General features: G+C 43.6%; 2 protein-coding genes across 3 annotated transcripts; both read right to left on the minus strand.

Moving 5' to 3' along the window:
- Nucleotides 1-309: 309 nt before the first annotated feature.
- Nucleotides 310-9,429, minus strand: LOC117856852 (protein PSK SIMULATOR 1). 2 transcript variants are annotated; one of them, XM_034739280.2, is made up of 13 exons: nt 9,101-9,429; nt 8,476-8,981; nt 7,478-7,800; nt 6,530-6,649; nt 6,346-6,436; nt 6,166-6,259; nt 4,994-5,091; nt 3,292-3,361; nt 2,073-2,173; nt 1,596-1,712; nt 1,394-1,470; nt 1,255-1,299; nt 310-1,173 (listed from the first exon to the last, which is right to left on the minus strand). In XM_034739280.2, exons 2-13 carry the CDS (start codon nt 8,779-8,781, stop codon nt 660-662), a joined length of 1,956 nt encoding a protein of 651 aa, XP_034595171.1. In that variant the 5' UTR covers nt 8,782-8,981; nt 9,101-9,429; the 3' UTR covers nt 310-659. The 2 variants fall into 2 exon arrangements, with proteins under 2 accessions (XP_034595171.1, XP_034595172.1); XM_034739281.2 differs by having other exon boundaries at nt 6,530-6,622; nt 9,101-9,428.
- Nucleotides 9,430-13,167: 3,738 nt separating this feature from the next.
- LOC117858064 (uncharacterized) lies at nt 13,168-17,739 on the minus strand. Its single transcript, XM_034741047.2, has 5 exons — nt 17,135-17,739; nt 15,896-16,354; nt 15,388-15,765; nt 15,235-15,302; nt 13,168-13,673 (listed from the first exon to the last, which is right to left on the minus strand). The coding sequence occupies exons 1-5, from the start codon at nt 17,549-17,551 to the stop codon at nt 13,460-13,462; spliced, it is 1,536 nt and encodes a 511-aa protein (XP_034596938.1). The 5' UTR covers nt 17,552-17,739; the 3' UTR covers nt 13,168-13,459.
- Nucleotides 17,740-17,954: the final 215 nt, after the last annotated feature.

Raw genomic sequence — 17,954 nt, forward strand, 5'->3', positions numbered from 1 at the left:
TTGAATTTATACGAGCTAACTATCAGTTATATGGATCCAAATAGGCCCAACCTCGTTTGAATTTATACGGGATAACTATCAGTTATATGGCTTTATTTTAAGAAAATATATAATTATTTATTTAGTGATATGTGAAATGCCTATAAAATGTGAATTCATCATCTCAAGTTCATAGGTAATTACGTATGATGGTGCTCATGTGTGTGAGCATCACGTCTTCACCGTGTTTCTAAGAAAATGAAAACAAACACTTCACCCTCAAGAGGGATCACTAGGTCAAAGCCTATGATGAGTTGAATGAAACACGAATACACGATGAGATCTTGATACTCTTTTCCCCCTTCAAAACTTGCATTCCTTGTACACGAGCTAATAAACACAACAAATCCCTTTTTACAATAAAATTTCCCTTTTCACCCCACCGTATATAATACAAAGTTGACCTGGCCATGCGAGCCCACGGCCAGCATCTCTACCTCTCTTGGTGCCTTCAAACGCACCACGACGCCGGTTCGTTTCAAGCATACACCTTGCTGCAGACGTGCAGCGTCATGCCAATTCAGTTCAGCAGATTTCTTGTATCCTTAAGCAATCTGGATTTTCAAGATCACGTGTTGCAGAACGTTTTTCTGATTTTGGCATTGATTAATCTAGATTCATCATTGTACCCTTAAATTGTCAACTCTATCGATCACATCAAGGGCTTTTGTCCGGTCGATCTCAAAGTCGATCACAGGAAGCAGCCTCCTGATTGATAGCAACTCTTTCCTGTTGCCGCTGCTTGGTGAATGACTGTTACTTTTGCTTAACCTGCTTTGCTTGTTAAGCCTCGCCTTAGTGTCAAACTCCTGGCTTTTGCTTATACCAGGGATGAATTTTCTGTACTTGACATCCCTTAGCATATCTTGATCTTCTTGCGTCAGGAGAGGTGACGAATTGCTGCTAGTTTTGTTTGGTGACAATGTGATTGAGGCCCCCCTTTGCGTAGGAGACCGGACAGGAGACTTGATTGGAGACCTCTCACCATTAGCAGTTTTGGACTGACTGATAAGATGATGAAGCCACAGAACAAGCTCAAGGATATATGCTTCAGTCTTGTCCTTGTCAGCATGGTACAATGTCTCAATCCGGGTCAGGTCCATCTGCCCCGTGGGCTTGCAGTTCACATCTGACCTGCATGGTGCAAAAGATCATTATTTCAGTGTTCTAGCCATTTGCTTTTTCTGTTAAAATTGAACAAAGTCAGATACCAACCCAGCATTTGCCCATTCTCCAACCCAACCAAAACCATGGTGAGCCCTGGTATGGACAGATCATCATAAATTCAGTAACAGAAAGGGATGAGCAGAAGCCTGTAGCTGATTTTGCATGCTACAAAGGTAGTTTAGATTACTTGGTGGTGTTAGTTGCAATAGGGACAAGCCACCGCAAGGTCTTCTCCATTTCAGCCTTGATTTGAGAAACGGTAAGCTACACAAATCCAGTAAAAGCTTACATTAACTTTACAGTTACATGTAATAAACCTAGTATCATGCTGACTGCTAAAGCCCACTTTCATTTTCTAAGTCACGGGTGCCATCCCACATACAGCGTACCTCTTCCTTGACTCCAAACGAATGCAGCTTAGAACGGAGAGATGATTTTATGGTAGGTGGCAAACTCTGGTATAACGCATCCCTTGTGTTTGGAGGAATAGAACTTGATCGAGAAACCTGCCAAATGATCAACCCTTGTTAGACTACCAGGAAAGAAACAAAAAAAATTGAGTTTCTTAGCACAACAACAAATTCAAAGAAAGTTGAGTTTCTAAGGACAGCAACATTCAATCTGTGTGGGCATAAAACACCTAGTACTCCCTGAACTGTAACACTGCCAAATCCTCTATCCCCATAGAAAAGCTGCATTTTCTCAATGAAATATTGGGCAGTGATAGCTGATAGGTATGTGACATTGACAAAATTGCATCAGTAATGCATGAAAAAAGTTTTCGGATAAACAGATCAAATGACCTATTAAATTGTCTCTCCAAGCCACAGAAAAAATAATAAAACAAATGGAGTATATGAACTTACAAGAGTATCGATCTGACTGATGATATTGGCATAATGCAGTGCAAGGCCTGCTGGACCCAATCTATTACGACGTTTGGTAGGTTCCTGTGATTCTTCATTGTCTGCATAATGTAAGGGTGGCAAGCTTCAGTCAGTACTAAGTACAATAGTGGTGGAGAAAACCATCAGAGCATTCAGTGCAGAATCATAATATGTTTAAAGTTTAAATCATGAACATGGTTTTATTTTGTGGAAGGGCCTCTAGCCTAGTGGTTAGAGCAGGCCCAGGTTCAACTCCCCAAGGGAGCGAACTAAACGGGGCTGTATTAAAAAAGTTGCCTTGTCGGCTGTTCCGTGTTAGTAGAAAGTATGGCGCAACAAAGGACTTTACCAAAGCACAAAACACATCCCTGTATATTATTTAAGGAATAAGTGTTTAACAAGATGAATATTTCATATACTTGGTAACCAAGAAAATCAATGGGCACGGTTGCTCAAGAGGGAGCGAGTGTGACCATGCTAAATGCCAGTGGGTTAGCTGGATTTGTAAGAACCTGAAACTGATTTGCTTGTGACCACCAGTGGCCCAACGATTGCTAAAAGATCAGGCCACCCACTTGGCGGATATGCACGCATCGCGATTCACTTGGGCTTTCGCCCTCACTTTAGCCTAAAGGATATAAGCTAGTGTAACTCATTTAGACTAGCAGTGTCGTTCTAATGCCCAGCACCGTGCACCTAGATCATGGGAGAGCCACTTGCAAATGTGGCATGCAATGAGGGTGGATGCTCTTATATCTGTAGCACCATGCAGCCCAAAGACCACTAAAAGCCCAGCCCACCCACAGGGCGGATACACATGTGTGACAATTTCTTCAGCTTTCATCCTCACTTCGCCCTAAAATAAGTAACCTGGAGGTGCTATGTTTTAGGCTGATAAGACATATAATCTAGTGCAACTCATGTTTGACAGGCAAGGTGGTAGTAAACAGGTGGGGTGTTACATTGATTATAAAAAACAATTTTGAAGTAAACCTACAGTCCTAGTGCTTTTATTCTAGGGAGTAGGGGCACTACAGTGGAGAAGGTCAAACTGAAGTATGACTTATGACACATTAGTTGGGTGAGTTAATTATGTAGCTCAGACTTGCTTTCAGCAATAAAGCAATCAAGAAAATAAACTAGCCAAAAGCTCAACATGTGCAAAAGTTTCATATGATATAATCACTAAGCTTATTACCTGAACGCCCAAAGGCATTATGGATCTCCAAATGTAAGAAGTGCACAATGTCCACAAGTTTCCCCATGACCTAGGAGGAACGGATAATATGTTTTGAATTAGTAGAACAGGATTGCATGCTTTCCTAGAGCTAAGAGTTGCAGATATTATGGCAAACATTGACTATAGATGTGTAATAAATGAAAACAGATAGACACTAAAAATTTGACACAAATGAAAAAATCCAGCCTTCAATTCCGTGGTCCCTTTTTTTAACTAGCCAGATTGGCACGCATAGCGCGCCAAAAACCAAAAAGATTAACCTAAAGTAATAATGAAAAAATATTGTCTACTACTATGCTCAAAACAACATCATATTGATGTATTGAACCAAATCCAAAAGCTACAGTAAATCGGCATAGTAGCTCAGAATCTGAGAGCGCACCAATCCCAGGCATTATAGTATAGAGGCACAGATAACTTTTTTTGCTTAGGAATTCACTCACTTTTGGGTGTTAGTAGATATAGCTCACGGATTGGCTTACACTGATTATTGGTTTTGGTAGGGGCAAAAGATAAAATTAGAAATGAATAAATAATTCAATCATATTTTGAGTTTATGAAGTAAAAGCAGTGCAAAAAGTTGTAGGGCTACCACATGTGAACGTAGTGTACAAAGTTTAGTTATTGTTTTTATATATCGGAAATAATTAAATATATTTTATTCTTTCAAATAATGGAAAAAACATAATTTTTTTAGATCATGGGTCCCACCAACCAAGTGCACGGGTCCCACCTGAATAGTGCGTGGGTCCCACCTGAGTGTGCGTGGGTCCCACCTGAGTGTGCGTGGGTCCCACCTGAACAGCTCCCACATGGGTCCCACATGAGCAGTACGTGGGCCCACATGGGGTCACGATTCACGAGAGGGCTCTAAAGCCAGGCACTTTAGTATATTACATATACTAGTATTCAGGGTTGCATAATCAGCAAATATCTAAAGGTGTGTAAAGGAGGTGCAGCACCATGGTAAGGAGCCTAGGAGGACACGTGCAACATGGAAGAGGGATGCTATGAGGTAATTTTTTTCTCATATGTCACGGCCTAGGTTTATCCAGGAATCCGGAAGGAAGAGGAAGCCGGCAGTGTGAGAGAGAGGAGGTGGCGGCAAAGGCATGGAGAAGACAGTGGCGGCAAAGAGATATGAGATCAGATTGGATTCCTTCGTTCAAGGATGGACCTAATATTGGATCTTAACAGATCGGATCCTATTTTTACAATATGGAAGGTTTTACAAGACTCCACGGGCAAGTAGCCAGGTAAGGGACACTGCTGCAGTTCACATGCGCTACACAGTACTGGGTCACTGGGCCAGCAGCAAGTCCTTGGGCAGGTATAGGGCCATGCCATTGTTGTTTTCTTTGTTTCATATTATCACATGAACGAAATGCATAAAACTATAGAAAGCACTGATTGCTTATAACTACTCACAAGGCTTGAGTAGAGGGAGAGAATAAAAACTTCTACAGACAAGTGGCTCCTGTGGATACTCTTGGTGGCCTTTTCTAAAATTTTTGGTGGGTTCAATTTAAGTTTTAGTATAGAGTATCTATTATTAATGTCATCAACTATATATCAACTAAAATCTTAAGACTACATTGTTAAACAAAGCTACATAATCATGCGAGCATATTGACCAGTTAAAATAAAGCTACATACCAACCTCTTCCAAATTTTTAGACCATAGAGACTTTTTCCTCAAACTTTTAACATGCTTCCGTTGGCTTTTCACTTCCTGCTTTAATATATGCAAGTTATCACCTGCAAATTAACAGAACCACATTCTGCATCATACCGAATGACAACAATAAAACAGAGAAAAAATTTCTACTCATGAAAAAGTTAACAAGCTGAACCATTAAAATCTGTTTTTAACACGCAATACCAAAAGAAAAGGAGAAAAGAGGCTTGACGTTACAACTAAGATCCATTAAAAATGAATAAAATAGAATAAACTGCATCAGTAGCATAGAAAAGGCTTAAATGGCTAAATATTAAGCGACCCAGATAGCAGCAGTAATTGTACACTTCTGTTTAGCATAAGAGAACTTAATTGTACAGGCAGTAAAATTAATATGGGAATAGGTACTGGAAATTGGAAAGGAAAAAAAATTCTCCCCTAGGGGCTGTTCTAATTCATAACTCATGTCCATGTTAACAAGAAGCAAATACAAATCCAGCTGTGCCACTGACTAAGTGTACTTTAAATCTACATCATATCATTAAACCTTAAGCACAACCTTCTATATTGGAATTTCATTCAGGTCGACTTAAGCAGAACATAATTTGACTATATTCCTTCCTCAAAAGAACAGTTAAAACAAGTGCAAGATGCAAGGGGGAAAAATGGCTGCTTCGGATTTATCAGGTGCAGTAGATATAGTCAGATCAATCATCTTGCCTTGGATATATTGGTCAAAAACTCAAAATGCACTAGCTGCTGCTCACCTAGCAGCAATTATACAGAAAGTTTTTTTTAGTGGAATTATACAGAAAGTTGACAGTGATATATGACAACAGAAGAGACCTGGACCCTATTTATGTATGCATAGAACTGTCAAAGTCAAACTGACAACTTTTATAATATCTTGTCTTGTACAAAATTGGTCACGAGAAGACATAATTCAATCTAAAGCTTTTTTTCCAAATGACCTCAATTTTGTTTTTTTTTCAAGCTACATTTTTTTTTCCAATGATAAAAACAAATAACCATGAGCAGCACCAACCAAAAGATACATAAAGTTGTTCTTTCAACCAAACCAGAGGAGCTCAACAGATGCAATTCTTACAGATGATTCCATTATATAATCATGCAGAATGGACTGACTCACTGACCTCTTTGTACAACACTCGAACCATCTTCTTCTTGATGTTTTCGCTGATAATCTTGTTCAAATCTATCCAAGGCATGCATTTCGTGATATAATTCCTAAAAGATGGGGGAAAACAATAAAGACTACATTAAACAATCCTCATCACAGGGCATTGCTTCCAAGGCATAGAAATATTACTTACAGCTGTAAACTGAACACAAATCACCAATTGCTGCATTACTGATTCTGCCTCTTCTTTCAAGTGATGTTGAGGAGTCCGTTCTGATGCCAGCCTGAAAGAGTTTGATGCATAAAGGCACTGAGTTAATTATCAATACCCCAAGATTGTTGCCTCTACCAAAGGCTGGGGCCAAAATGAACTTTACTTGTCAAAGTAGCGGTCCAAGTTGTGCCACTGAGGATCCTTGCAACGATTTCCAAAGCGAACAACTTCTGTAGAGAACACTTTCAACTCTTCCCTATTGGACCAAACAAAACTTAAGTAACTGCAGGTATAAAAACAAGTTGAAGTACAAGTTTACAACATAACCTGGTTGAAGTTACTAAAATAAAATAAAGGAATAAGCCCATTTTTCACCCCTCATCTCTTCCATTTTCCTAATTCTAACCCTCAACTATTGTGCCGTCTAAATTTAGCACCTCAACTATCAATCCCATTCAACTTTGACCCCTCCGCACATCTGAAGCTGTTTTGCATGACTGTGACATGGTGGTGGGTTTTCCATATCCATCTTGTCACATACTCCCTCTGTCCCATGAAAACTGCAATTCTAGCATTTAAAAAAAAATCCCACAAAGAGTGAAATTCTAGAAATTGGACCACAAGTAGGGCCTACTTAATTACCTTGCGTGCTAATCAAGTGGCCAAAACAGATTTGCCAGCCTTAATTACCTTGCATGCCGTGATTTAAGCCAGCAAAAAAGGAATGTAGCACGTCTAAATAGGTGAAGTCGGCTAATTTATAAGGGTACCAATGTCATTTGACAACAGAACTAATCTGCTTGGGAAAAAAATTACAATTGCATTCATCATGGGGGCAGAGGGAGTATGCCACTTCAGCTGTTGACGTGGACTTGACTTAAAAGCCAAACCCCACCTTGGTCTGGGCCCGACCTTTTTTTTTTCTTCGGCACCAAAGATGGATTATGGAAGGCCAGTCCACTCGTCGCTCGCAATCTTGCCCCAAGAGTTGGGACTTAAAATTAGATCAACACAAGCATTGACGGGCCAAAAAATGGACTTATTCCTAAAATAAATAAATCTTGCGGACAACTGTTGTAGTTTATAAAAGCAGCAAAGATTGAACACTAACCTTTTGTCAGCAGCAGCAATCTTGAGTAATTCATCCATATCTTTGGATATAAGATTCTGAACACCTTCTGAGTGAAGCACAGTTTCTTTTAAATGCTTTATGCTATCTTTTGAAAGGGCACGCATCAAATTGCAACCTTTGACTATGGTATTGGCAACCTCAAATGCTAAAATAGATATTTTGTTTCCCTTTGTTGTAGTGCTCGATCCAAAACCACTTATATTCAAATTTGTCATGCTACTGCCAAGTGTGTCTAGCACATCCACTGCTTTCCCAAGGCCAGCAGTACTAGCTCTACCTAGAATTGAGCTTACTTCTGACACCTGTTTCAATATGGCAAGAAAACATGAAACATGATACAGGAGCAGGCGGTCTTTCTCACCAAGCGACATTTTTTGAACATTTGAAGGACAAAAGTCATGAATAAACAGTGAAAGGCAAAGATTTCTATTTAGGAATGATACAAGTTCAAAAGGATTTAAATGTTTCCTACAATGCACTTGGAAAATAGTAAGCCATAAAACTATGGCAGTGTGGCGATAAGTAGCAAAATGCTAAGCATGGAGATCAACACATCATAACTGCATTGGATTTGAAAGATGTGCGATCAGCCACTCAAAAGCATGCAGCAATTCCCACCCTATGCAAATATAAAGGGGATAAACTTTGAGGGCCACTGGGTTGCTAAAGTAGACTTCCACGGAAAATAGGATCAACAGATAACAGCAAATGCTTTTGTCACCAAGCGTTTCAAGAAAACTTGTTAAATTTTGTGCAAGGATGCTAGGAGATCATCCACTGATTCAAGATATCCTAATTCCTGAAAGGCTAATGCTACAGGAAAAAGAATTGTAAAATTCCCCATGTTCATAGTGCACTAATCCAGTGACATGAGCGAAAAATTCAGTTCTTGCGTAGATGACCACAAATGATTGATTCAGCTATATTGGCATATTGCACCAAAGTTCACCGCAGAGTAAGAAGTACTGAAAACTTGCCTTAGCCGTAACCCCTATCCCTGACTTCTGTGATGGTAATCGCGCCAGCTGTGGCACCCCATCCCATGGTGGTAAGGAGGCATCAGCAGAACCTCCAGGCACTGCAGTTTGCGACACCGATACAGGCAGCTGCTGCTGCTGATGTTGCTCTTCTTGCATCCTCTTGGCAGCGGCCTCCCCCACCACAGCCTTCTTCTCCTCCTTCACCACCAGACGGTCATGGTGGTCAACCACCCTGCCGGGGCCGAGAGTGGTATCGCTGGGCGACTTGTCCACCGCCGAGCCCTTGGAGCAAAGGCCCCCCATTTCCTTCGCCCCTCCTCAACCAAACCCTAATCCTCCAGTGCCAACCGGCGGCTCTCACCTCCCAGGCACCCACACACTCCTGATCCCCACACAGCCTTCTCCCATCCCCATCAAACCGATCCGCATGAACACGAACCAGCTCGGAACGAAGGTCCCGACCGCGGTAGGATCCTGCCGGCTCCAACCGGCGAGCTGCGCACCTGCAGACGCCACGGGAACAGCGCCAAGTCAGCAGTAACGCGCGAAATTTCCGCGCAAAAGCAGAGATTTTTCTCCACAGAAACGCATTTTTACCGGAAATTGGCGCGAGAGGACGCACCTGCGGCGGGTGGATCGGCGACGCGGGAGGAAATCGGGCGCGGAGCCCCTGCTTTCTCGCGAGGAATTGGCGGATTTGGGGGAGGATAGAGACGACGCGATGGGCAGGGTGGGTGAGCTTTGCAGCTTCTTGCCCTCCTTTGGAGGAGTAGAACGGGGAGCAGCCGAGCGGAGCGTCCACTCCACCAGCGGAGCTGCGGCAAGGGAGGGTCCAGTCCACTGCACGGCAGGCTCCGCTCCTCGATGGCCAACGGCCGCTGCTACTGCCACCCGCAGGAGGAGGCGCACGCACAGCAACGGCCGCTCATAACGCGGTGTCGCAGCGGCCGTGTCGCCGTCCGTGTGACGCAGTTATTAAGAAAGAGGTTAGCAACTGTAGTATTCATGCCATCTTATTTATTGTCCGCGCTTCACCTGATATTTTCAGTGCATTTGCTTCGGATGCAATTGGATTCAGCAAACATTTCCTTTTTCATGGAGTTGAAGCAGATGATTTTCTCCCTCTGTGAAACTTTGACTGAAGATGGATATACCTTAAAACAGTCAAAGCTATAGCTCGTCGTATTGATTAACGCCTACTATGTTATTTTAACACTGATTTGCTATGATATACTCCCGTGAGCATGTGCAGCGGTGACTTGGATCGTCCAATTGGTTTCTTTGACTAGCACTAAACCTGTGTCTTAAAATATAGCTGCTGTCATGGCATAAGATATATGCGAGCATCAAGTATCAGTGCTACGTAATCGTATGACTTCCAAAATCCGTCTCTATTTTTACGAATCATCAACATCACAATGAGTATCTTATAGTATCCAGAACAGTTGAACAGCTACTTGCATGGGTTGTTGGAGGTTAACCCACTGCAATGAACCAACGCATTTCTCAATTATCAAGAAAAGCGTGTATGAACACTTGCATGAGAGTAGCAGGTTGGAGTGTTGGGGCAAGCAAAAACCTGAACCAGGATGGACTTGCAGCAGAACAAGAGAACAAAGACTCGGTATATTTGTCATTTGCGGATCATGTGGCCAGACAGAGAGTAGGATGCTAATCTACGGCTTAGCCGAAACCAGGCAAGATTTTAATGCAAGCTATCGATCTACGGTTCCTAGTCAACTTGAACACCAACTTTTCTGCTGTCGTTTTCTTGTACCAGGTCAACTTTCACACAGCATCCTTTAATTTGTCCTTGTAGGGGGGAAAAATAAAAGTAGGTGAAAGGAGCCCGATTGTTTCTATCTGGTTATCCGTTACACTGATTAACAGCGATGGAATGCACTTCTGCAAATTACATATATTTACTTCTCTGTCAAGTGCTGAACTTGTAGCTCAGTTTGGTTGTTGGCATACAGCCTATAAACTTATACAGGCACTGCCAGTAGAAGTTTCCTTGTAACGCCGACATGTTACTTTCCTGATTTACCACTTGTGTATGCATGAATTTCACAGAAAACAAGTTCAATTCTGGTAGGAATAGGAATGCTTTTCCCTGTGTTTTAAATGGGGTATGAGCGGATGCAAGACTACTTGTTCGCCGAATCACCTGTTACACACTGAAACTTTCTTTGTAGCGCGAGATATTGAGATCTCAGAGTGCACTACTTTCTGGAGAGAAGAAAAAACAGGACAAAAAGATTCACCTTTTGAATTGAACGGATAGAACTAAAGTGATCTGAACACACGCATGGTCAGTGATTCCAAGCTTTAGATTGAAGCCTTCCGTTTGTCCCTGCTTGTGAGAGCGATGGATTTTGACGAGTCTGAGCAGCAAAGTCCCAAAATGTAGCTGTCTTTCTGCCGAAGTGCCAATGACATCACAGACTCTCAGTTCGGTGAAAAGTAGAGTTCACTGCAGCTGCTTGGACGCGACACAACTTGTATTTCCAAACGAGGTCCCACATGACATGGATGCGATTGCAGCACAAAAACAAGCTATTCTTCCTGTGTGCATACCGTACCCTATGTTGCAATTGCAACACGAATTTACTACTCGAACTCGGATGGACGGATCGTCCTTACCTACCACAGGGTAATGAAGCTTTTGTAACCTCAGTGGTAAAGATAAAAACAAAACACCTTCTTTGTCGTGACAGAGATAGCATGCAAGAGTTTTCCCGGTGAAGTATGTATCGGCACAAGGGTGTTCCCCGGATAGAGCTACCTCCTCCTCCCGTCCGTGTCGAATCGAAATGACGAGAACGACGACGACGACAACCTAGCCTTCCAATCCTAAATAAATTAAGGTAAATTAGAGTTGAAATCCAACAAGAATCACAAATCAGGATTTGGGCACACAAATAGTTATTTTCCAAGCACTCTTATCCAGGATTAAATCTTTGTGTATATTACATCCCTTCAAATCTCCTTTTATTGCCTCTTACTATGTCAAATTTGATCTTCCTCTACCTCTCTTCACATTATTGTCACGCCTTAGTATTCCACTACGCACCGGTACCTCCGGAGATCTTCGTTGGACATATCCAAACCATCTCAGCCGGTGTTGAATAAGCTTTTCTTCAATTGGAACTACCCCTAACCTATCATGTATATCCTCGTTCCGGACTCAATCCCTTCTCGTATGACCACAAATCTAACGCAACATACGAATTTCCGCAACAATTATCTGCTGGATATGTCATCTTTTTGTAGGCTAACATTCTGCACCATGCAGTATTGCATGTCTAATCACCATCCTATAAAACTTGTCTTTTAGTTAGGTCGAACGGAAATGAACAAAGAGGAAACGATCAAATCAACGGCAGACTCCCAGGACAATATTCCTTCCTTGGACCTTTGATCGCAACCGGCTGCTAAAGCCGCGACACATCTCCTCGCGAGAACAGCCAGCCAGCCAAACCCCTTTGAACCGGTCCTCGCGCTGAGCCCTTTGAACCGGTCCGGCATCGGCGCAGCGCTTGGCATCATCAGCGGCTGCTGCAACGGCGACGGCGTACAAATACTAGGTCAAAAGCCAGCACGGCAGGCACGCGGCCCATGGCATCGCATTATTGCTGTGTCCTGTGGGCGCGCCGCAGACCGAGTCCAAAGGGCAAGCAGAGAGAGACCGATTGGTTTGGTTGGGCTCGCGGTCGTGGCGTCCTCCTGCCGCGCGCGCGATCTTGACGGGCTCGGTGGCGAGGGATGGCGTGCGGTGCGGCCTACTCGGCGGCGACTCCACGTGAGGCGTGGGGTGCCCGGCCGGCCTCCCCCGTGCAAGCCGGACCACTCGCTCGCCGCCAGCCTACAGGTTGACTTGGCCGCGGCCTGCACCTGCAGGCCGTGCAGCGACTTCAGACCACGCGGGAGATCGCCCACGTACGTATTACGTATACGCTGTAGCACGGTAGTGGTACAGTACAAACACAGGGGGCAATGGCGGCACGGACCGTGCAATGGAATCTCGATCGGACGGCCACGATCGCCGATGGTCGAATCTCGACCGGACGGACCCGAAGGCGAGACGACGCTTCTTCTCCGGCTGGAGTCCCCCGCTCCATGCCAAGCAATTCTTTCTCCGGTTATCGAGTCGCCAACTACTCAACGCAGCCGGGGGAAATTCGTTGTCCGGCCGGACCGCCGCGCCGGATGGGGCACGCCATTCGTTTTCCATGCATGGACGTACTTGGAAGTTGGGGCTTGGAATTCCAGCGACCGGCAAACTAAAAATTTGGTTCGTGGAGACCATAGCGAGCGCCTCGTCGACATGGCGTTCCTTTCATCGAAAGGGACGGTCAGAGGACCAAATGCTTCATCCCGCAGAATAGGGCTTTGGAATGTTGTGAGATGATGGCACGCACATTATAATAAAAACGCATAGTACGGTTGCCAAGTAGAGCTACGAACTGCGTACTCGCTTATACGCATTCACTTGAGTAGGTAGGTTGATCACCAGCCACAATTTCTGGGTTCAAGCACTGAACCCGCAACGTACGAGACATGTTCAGTGGTTCAGGCCACACGGCAGCATGATTTGCAATGGCTAAGGTAGCACCACACCACAGCGCATAAAAATCTGGGCCGTCATAAGTAAACCAGAGAAATGAGATTGTGCTGCAACACCACAGATAAAGCACAAAGTTCGGCAGATGTGAATTGTGAAGCCACCCCAAATAAAGTACTACCAAGTACTGTTACGAAAGCAGTTCGATCACATTTACAGGCAGAGTTGAATACCAACTATACATTGCACGCTAGCACTAGCTAAAACCCTAAATTTGCAAGTAATCTTTACACATTTACAAGGTCGTCAGTTAAAAGATCCTATATGTTCTGCAATCGAGATGTGTTGATGGACCACGTGAATTCAGGTCGTGGGCAGAAACTGAGGGCAGTATGGCACGTAAGGTGTTAACAAACCCTAAGTTGAGAGGAAGGAAGACATTGTCCTCCTGAAATCAAAGGACTTCAGAGCTGATTCTGGCAAACGGCTGCTTCCAGGTACCCACAAACCACCACTCTGGGGAAGCATAATCTGCTTGTTTACACTCTTATCACCATCAATCGTCTCTGCTGTTGAAGATTCCTTCTTTTTCTTCACAAATTCAAAGAACTCCGCAACTTGCCGAGCGTATCTTCAATGAAAATGTTGAAACGTCAAGGATTATTAATGATTTTAAAAGCACATGGAGTTTTAAGACAAAAAAATGCATATAATTTTAATATGGAAAATAAAAATCAAGACAGAGCAGCCAAGTGTCATCACCGTAATAAGGGTCTGTTTGGTAGAGCTCCATTTGATTCTGATTCTGATTCTGATTCTCTATGGGAGCTGATTCTTTGAGAGAAGTGATTCTGTAGCTGAAAGTGATTCTCTTTGATTCTCTAGCATAAACTCTTAAAATCAGGATGGAGAATCACTTCACAGAATCAGGAGAATCTACTTTTTTTTTCAGCTCCCAGCCTCTTAGTTCATTTCAGAGAATCACTTCACAGAATCAGCAGAGAATCACTTCTCTTTGAAAAACTGTTTGGCAGAGCTCCTACTGGATTCAGCAGAGAATCAGCTCTGGGAGCTTTGGCAAACGCAAGGCCCCATTTGTTTTAGCTAGGAATTTTGAAAAGCAGCCTACAAGGCCCCTCCCCATTTGTTTTAGCTAGGAATTTTGAAAAGCAGCCTACAGATCCTAGATTTTGGAAAGCTGAGGGCCAAAAGCTGATGGCTGTTTAGCAACAAGATTCTAGTGTACGGCCTCGTTCTCTCTTTTCTCACTCACATGTAGGCACAATGGCATAGTGGGTAAATATGTGTGCCATAATATAGCAAAAGCCCTTTCAAAAAAAACACTAGCTAAAGCTGGTGGAGTGGATTGCTAAGCTGGATCGTGGAATTCTGGGGTAAAACTGGTTTGTTTCAGCTCGGGTCATAAAAGTTAGAATCCACAATCTCCAGCTGAAACAAATTGGACCTAAACTTACAAGAAAGCTGACTCCAACATGAGCTTATTCTATGACAGGATTGGTCTAAAAATGGGTACAGAATTAATTTATGGAGCAAACTGTATGTACACTTGTACGGCAGCATTTCAAAGAATTTCAGATTATGTATGAAGAGAGTCAATATACGTTTATTCATTCATTGTCTAAAGGAACCACACCTACTCTTCAATCAATTAGTTGTTAGTAAACTTTAGTGGGCTGGATGTCAAGAACTACCAAGTTAGGGCCACACAAGATGGTCAAGGAATCAGAGCCACAAAATAAACTATGTTTTATAATAATGTCATAGAAATTACAGAAAGTCTCTTATGGAAACATGAAGGTCAAACCTCAACCCAAAGATATCCAAAACAATGGGCTTATAGTTTGCACACTGAGCCTTCCATTAAAACATTATACTAGCACATCACTGCTCATTTGCGTTACTTGTATAAGCTCGTTCAATTCAGAATACACCAATTTCAATCTATTCAGAATACACCAATTTCAACCAAGACTATGTTACACATGGTTCGTAATTTCCAAATTGATTAGAAACCACTAGTTACAAAAAAAAACAAGTTAGTGGTTCTAGAAAAAGAACAAATTACGTAAGTTTCAAATTCGCGTGCCTTAAACGAACTTTTATCTACAAGGATTGGTGAACACTGCCGGAAAATTAATAAAACATGGATAATTATGAAGTATGAAACTTACTGTCTTTTGGCTTCAATATCCTTGTTAAAATCAATGTCATGCTCACAATCCAAGACCAGAGCAGGAACCTAATTGAGAAATAGCATCATCCATGTAACCAAATAACTCCTTATTAGGGCCTTACAGAACATGTAAAAGATAGGAGAAAGTTACCTTCTGGATACTAGAATGCATGTGATCTCCTTCCAAGTAGAATACCCGATCCCGTATATCCGCAGGCAGGGAACCCTCCAAATGAACTGGAAGCTGACTGACTGACAAAACACCAGAAGCTCCTCCCTTGGAAGGAAGCAGCCAGCTCTCATGTTTCTCATGCAAACCTCGAAGGTAATCAAGAGTAACACCACCTTCCTCTGATCTTTTCCGCACCATCATTCTTTTGTGGCAAGTGTCAGGACTAGCTCTTAGATAAATAAAACCATCAGGGATAAGACCTGGGAGTGATGACACAACAGGGTCAAACCAGGAGTCATAGATGCTGATCTCCATCTCATTCATCCAGTTTGCTTCATGGACAGCACGAACAAAAACCTGGAAACATCAACAAAACCCGTTCCTTAAATAAGACCAGATAGATAAAATAAAACAAGGTGAAATGCAAATTGCATCAAAGCTTTGGACTCATCATCAAGATAAATTTTTTCAGCGAAGATAGACCTACCATTCGATCACTGAAAACACTTCTTTCCATCAGTCGGAGAGGTTTCATTCCACATGCAGATTCCTTCTCTTGCATGACCCGCGTCACAAATACGTAATTCTGGAAGGTGTATGCATACCTCTCTGGCTCAGCATAGAAAGCATCAAGTATATTGAAGTGTTCAGGGCCAACATCCTGCCACTTTGCAATAGGTTCAGGTACTATTTCTACAAGGTCACGTAGTTCAATAGTTTCATTGGCTATTCTTTGAAGAAAGGTAGTTTTTCCAACACTGATATTCCCTTCAACACAAAAGGTCAGCCTCCTATTTTTAGGAAGCTTAGATGTATCAGTGCCTTTCAGCTCTTCATCAACACTCTCTTTAATGAACAAGGTTATACTCTCAGCATGGTTCTTGTGGATGATGCCAACTGAATTTTGCAAGAACTCAACCATCTTCTCGTTAGACTTGCCAAAGAACTGGAAATACTCACAAAATGTTAGCACTTCGCACAAATTACATTTAACTTAGATTAAATGAACATCATTCAGTAGAAAAATTACTAGAATAGCTGCATGGCAGACTTAGATTAAATGAACATCATTCAATAGAAAAATTTACCAGAACAGTCACACTGCAGGGTTGCCAAAATAAAGTAAGAGCAAAAAGTAGGTCACAGTCAACCATAAAAGTTTTTTTTTTGCTGTTTTCTTGTAGGAACTTTACTAAGACGACTATTCAGATTTGAATCCTGCACAAATGACAAAATACAGTTCTAACCTTGCGCCATAACAATCCGTAATGTTTTGACAGGCCACGCATAAGGAGATCATGAAATTTGAATATTCAGATTTTTTTTTCTCTCCTGATCATTTGTCAGGTTGGGTCGGGTTCGGAAAAAAAGGTTGGAACTTGGAAGCAAACTAACAACATTTACATTATGTCAATCTGAGGATGGTGGCCTCACAAATGATAATCTGAGCCACTTGAAATCAGTTTATCCCTAGTGATGTCTGCTGGTGTTAAAGTCTAGTTTTGAAGCTAAATGCAAATTGAGATATAATCTAGCTGTGATATGAACTATTGCAAACGAGTGCAACAACTCACGCGCCTGCCATTGATTTTTCATAATACAGCCGTCAGCTATTAAATGAACCCATCAATTGCTATTAACAAATACGAGAAATCTGCATGTGCTACAAGCCTACAAACAACAACATACTCCGTAGAAGATAACCCATGATATCTCAAACACACACCTTATCCCTGTAGAGCTGCTTGAGCTGCGCGACGCCATCGAATCCCTTGTCGACGAGCTTCCTCAGGTTCCGCGGCCCGACCCCGGGAATGGCAAGCAGCTCCCCACTTTCCCCCAGCGCATCACTCCGACCTCGCTGCCTCCTCTCCGGCACCGCGCGACCCCCGCCACCCTTCTCCTTCTCCTCCTCCGCATCGCCCCCGCGCCTCGCCGCCTCGGCCGAGCAGAGTCCCCTCCTCCCGCCGCCACAGCGCAGCCACGGCGGGGAGCGGATGCGGCTAGGATTCGCGACTGGACGCGAGGTTGCGAACGGGCTGCCGGCCAGGCACAGCGCAGGCATGCGTGGGGAGGAGAGCAGCAGTGGGGCCGCGGCGGCGGCGTAGAGGACGGAGGCGGCGCGGGGGAGGAGCTTGTGCATCGCTGGCTGCGGTGACGGCAGGGAAGGGTCTCAACAATGGCGGTTCGGCCGCGATTAAGGCCGCCGACCCGCGCGGGTGCGGCGGGGCGGCTTCGAGTGGCGCGGGTTTAGGGTTTTGGGGATGTCACATCCATCCCGCCATGAATTATTGTTGCTGACTTGTCGGGAAGCCCGGAGGGAGGAGGGCACGAGGCGGTCGCTGTCTCGCCGCCCTGCTGGCTTCGGCCCTGCACCCGGCTCATTGTGGACCGGATCGATGAGGAGGAGGGCGGCAGTTGTAGCGGTGGGCCGGTGGTGCTATGGGCCGCCACGGTACGTTTGGGCGAGGCCTCTTCGCTGGAGCATGTGGGCTGTAAAATGTGAGAACAGTTGGCACAAATGTGTGTCTGAGTGGGCCGGTGGT

This window comes from Setaria viridis, chromosome 5, assembly GCF_005286985.2.
Source record: "Setaria viridis chromosome 5, Setaria_viridis_v4.0, whole genome shotgun sequence".
NCBI classification, from domain to species: Eukaryota; Viridiplantae; Streptophyta; class Magnoliopsida; order Poales; family Poaceae; genus Setaria; species Setaria viridis.

Bases quoted from the DNA above. Each gene is read 5' to 3' on its own strand.
- LOC117858064 (XM_034741047.2), bottom strand. From the start codon at position 17,551: ATGCACAAGCTCCTCCCCCGCGCCGCCTCCGTCCTCTACGCCGCCGCC. The intron at 16,355-17,134 runs GTGTGTGTTTGA...GAGTATTTCCAG, and splicing joins AGCAGCTCTACAGGGATAAG to TTCTTTGGCAAGTCTAACGA. The intron at 15,303-15,387 runs GTAACTTTCTCC...TTTCTCAATTAG, and splicing joins TGCATTCTAGTATCCAGAAG to GTTCCTGCTCTGGTCTTGGA.
- LOC117856852 (XM_034739280.2), bottom strand. From the start codon at position 8,781: ATGGGGGGCCTTTGCTCCAAGGGCTCGGCGGTGGACAAGTCGCCCAGC. The intron at 3,362-4,993 runs GTTGGTATGTAG...CGTTCCTCCTAG, and splicing joins GGTCTAAAAATTTGGAAGAG to GTCATGGGGAAACTTGTGGA. The intron at 1,471-1,595 runs GTACGCTGTATG...GGATTTGTGTAG, and splicing joins CGTTTGGAGTCAAGGAAGAG to CTTACCGTTTCTCAAATCAA.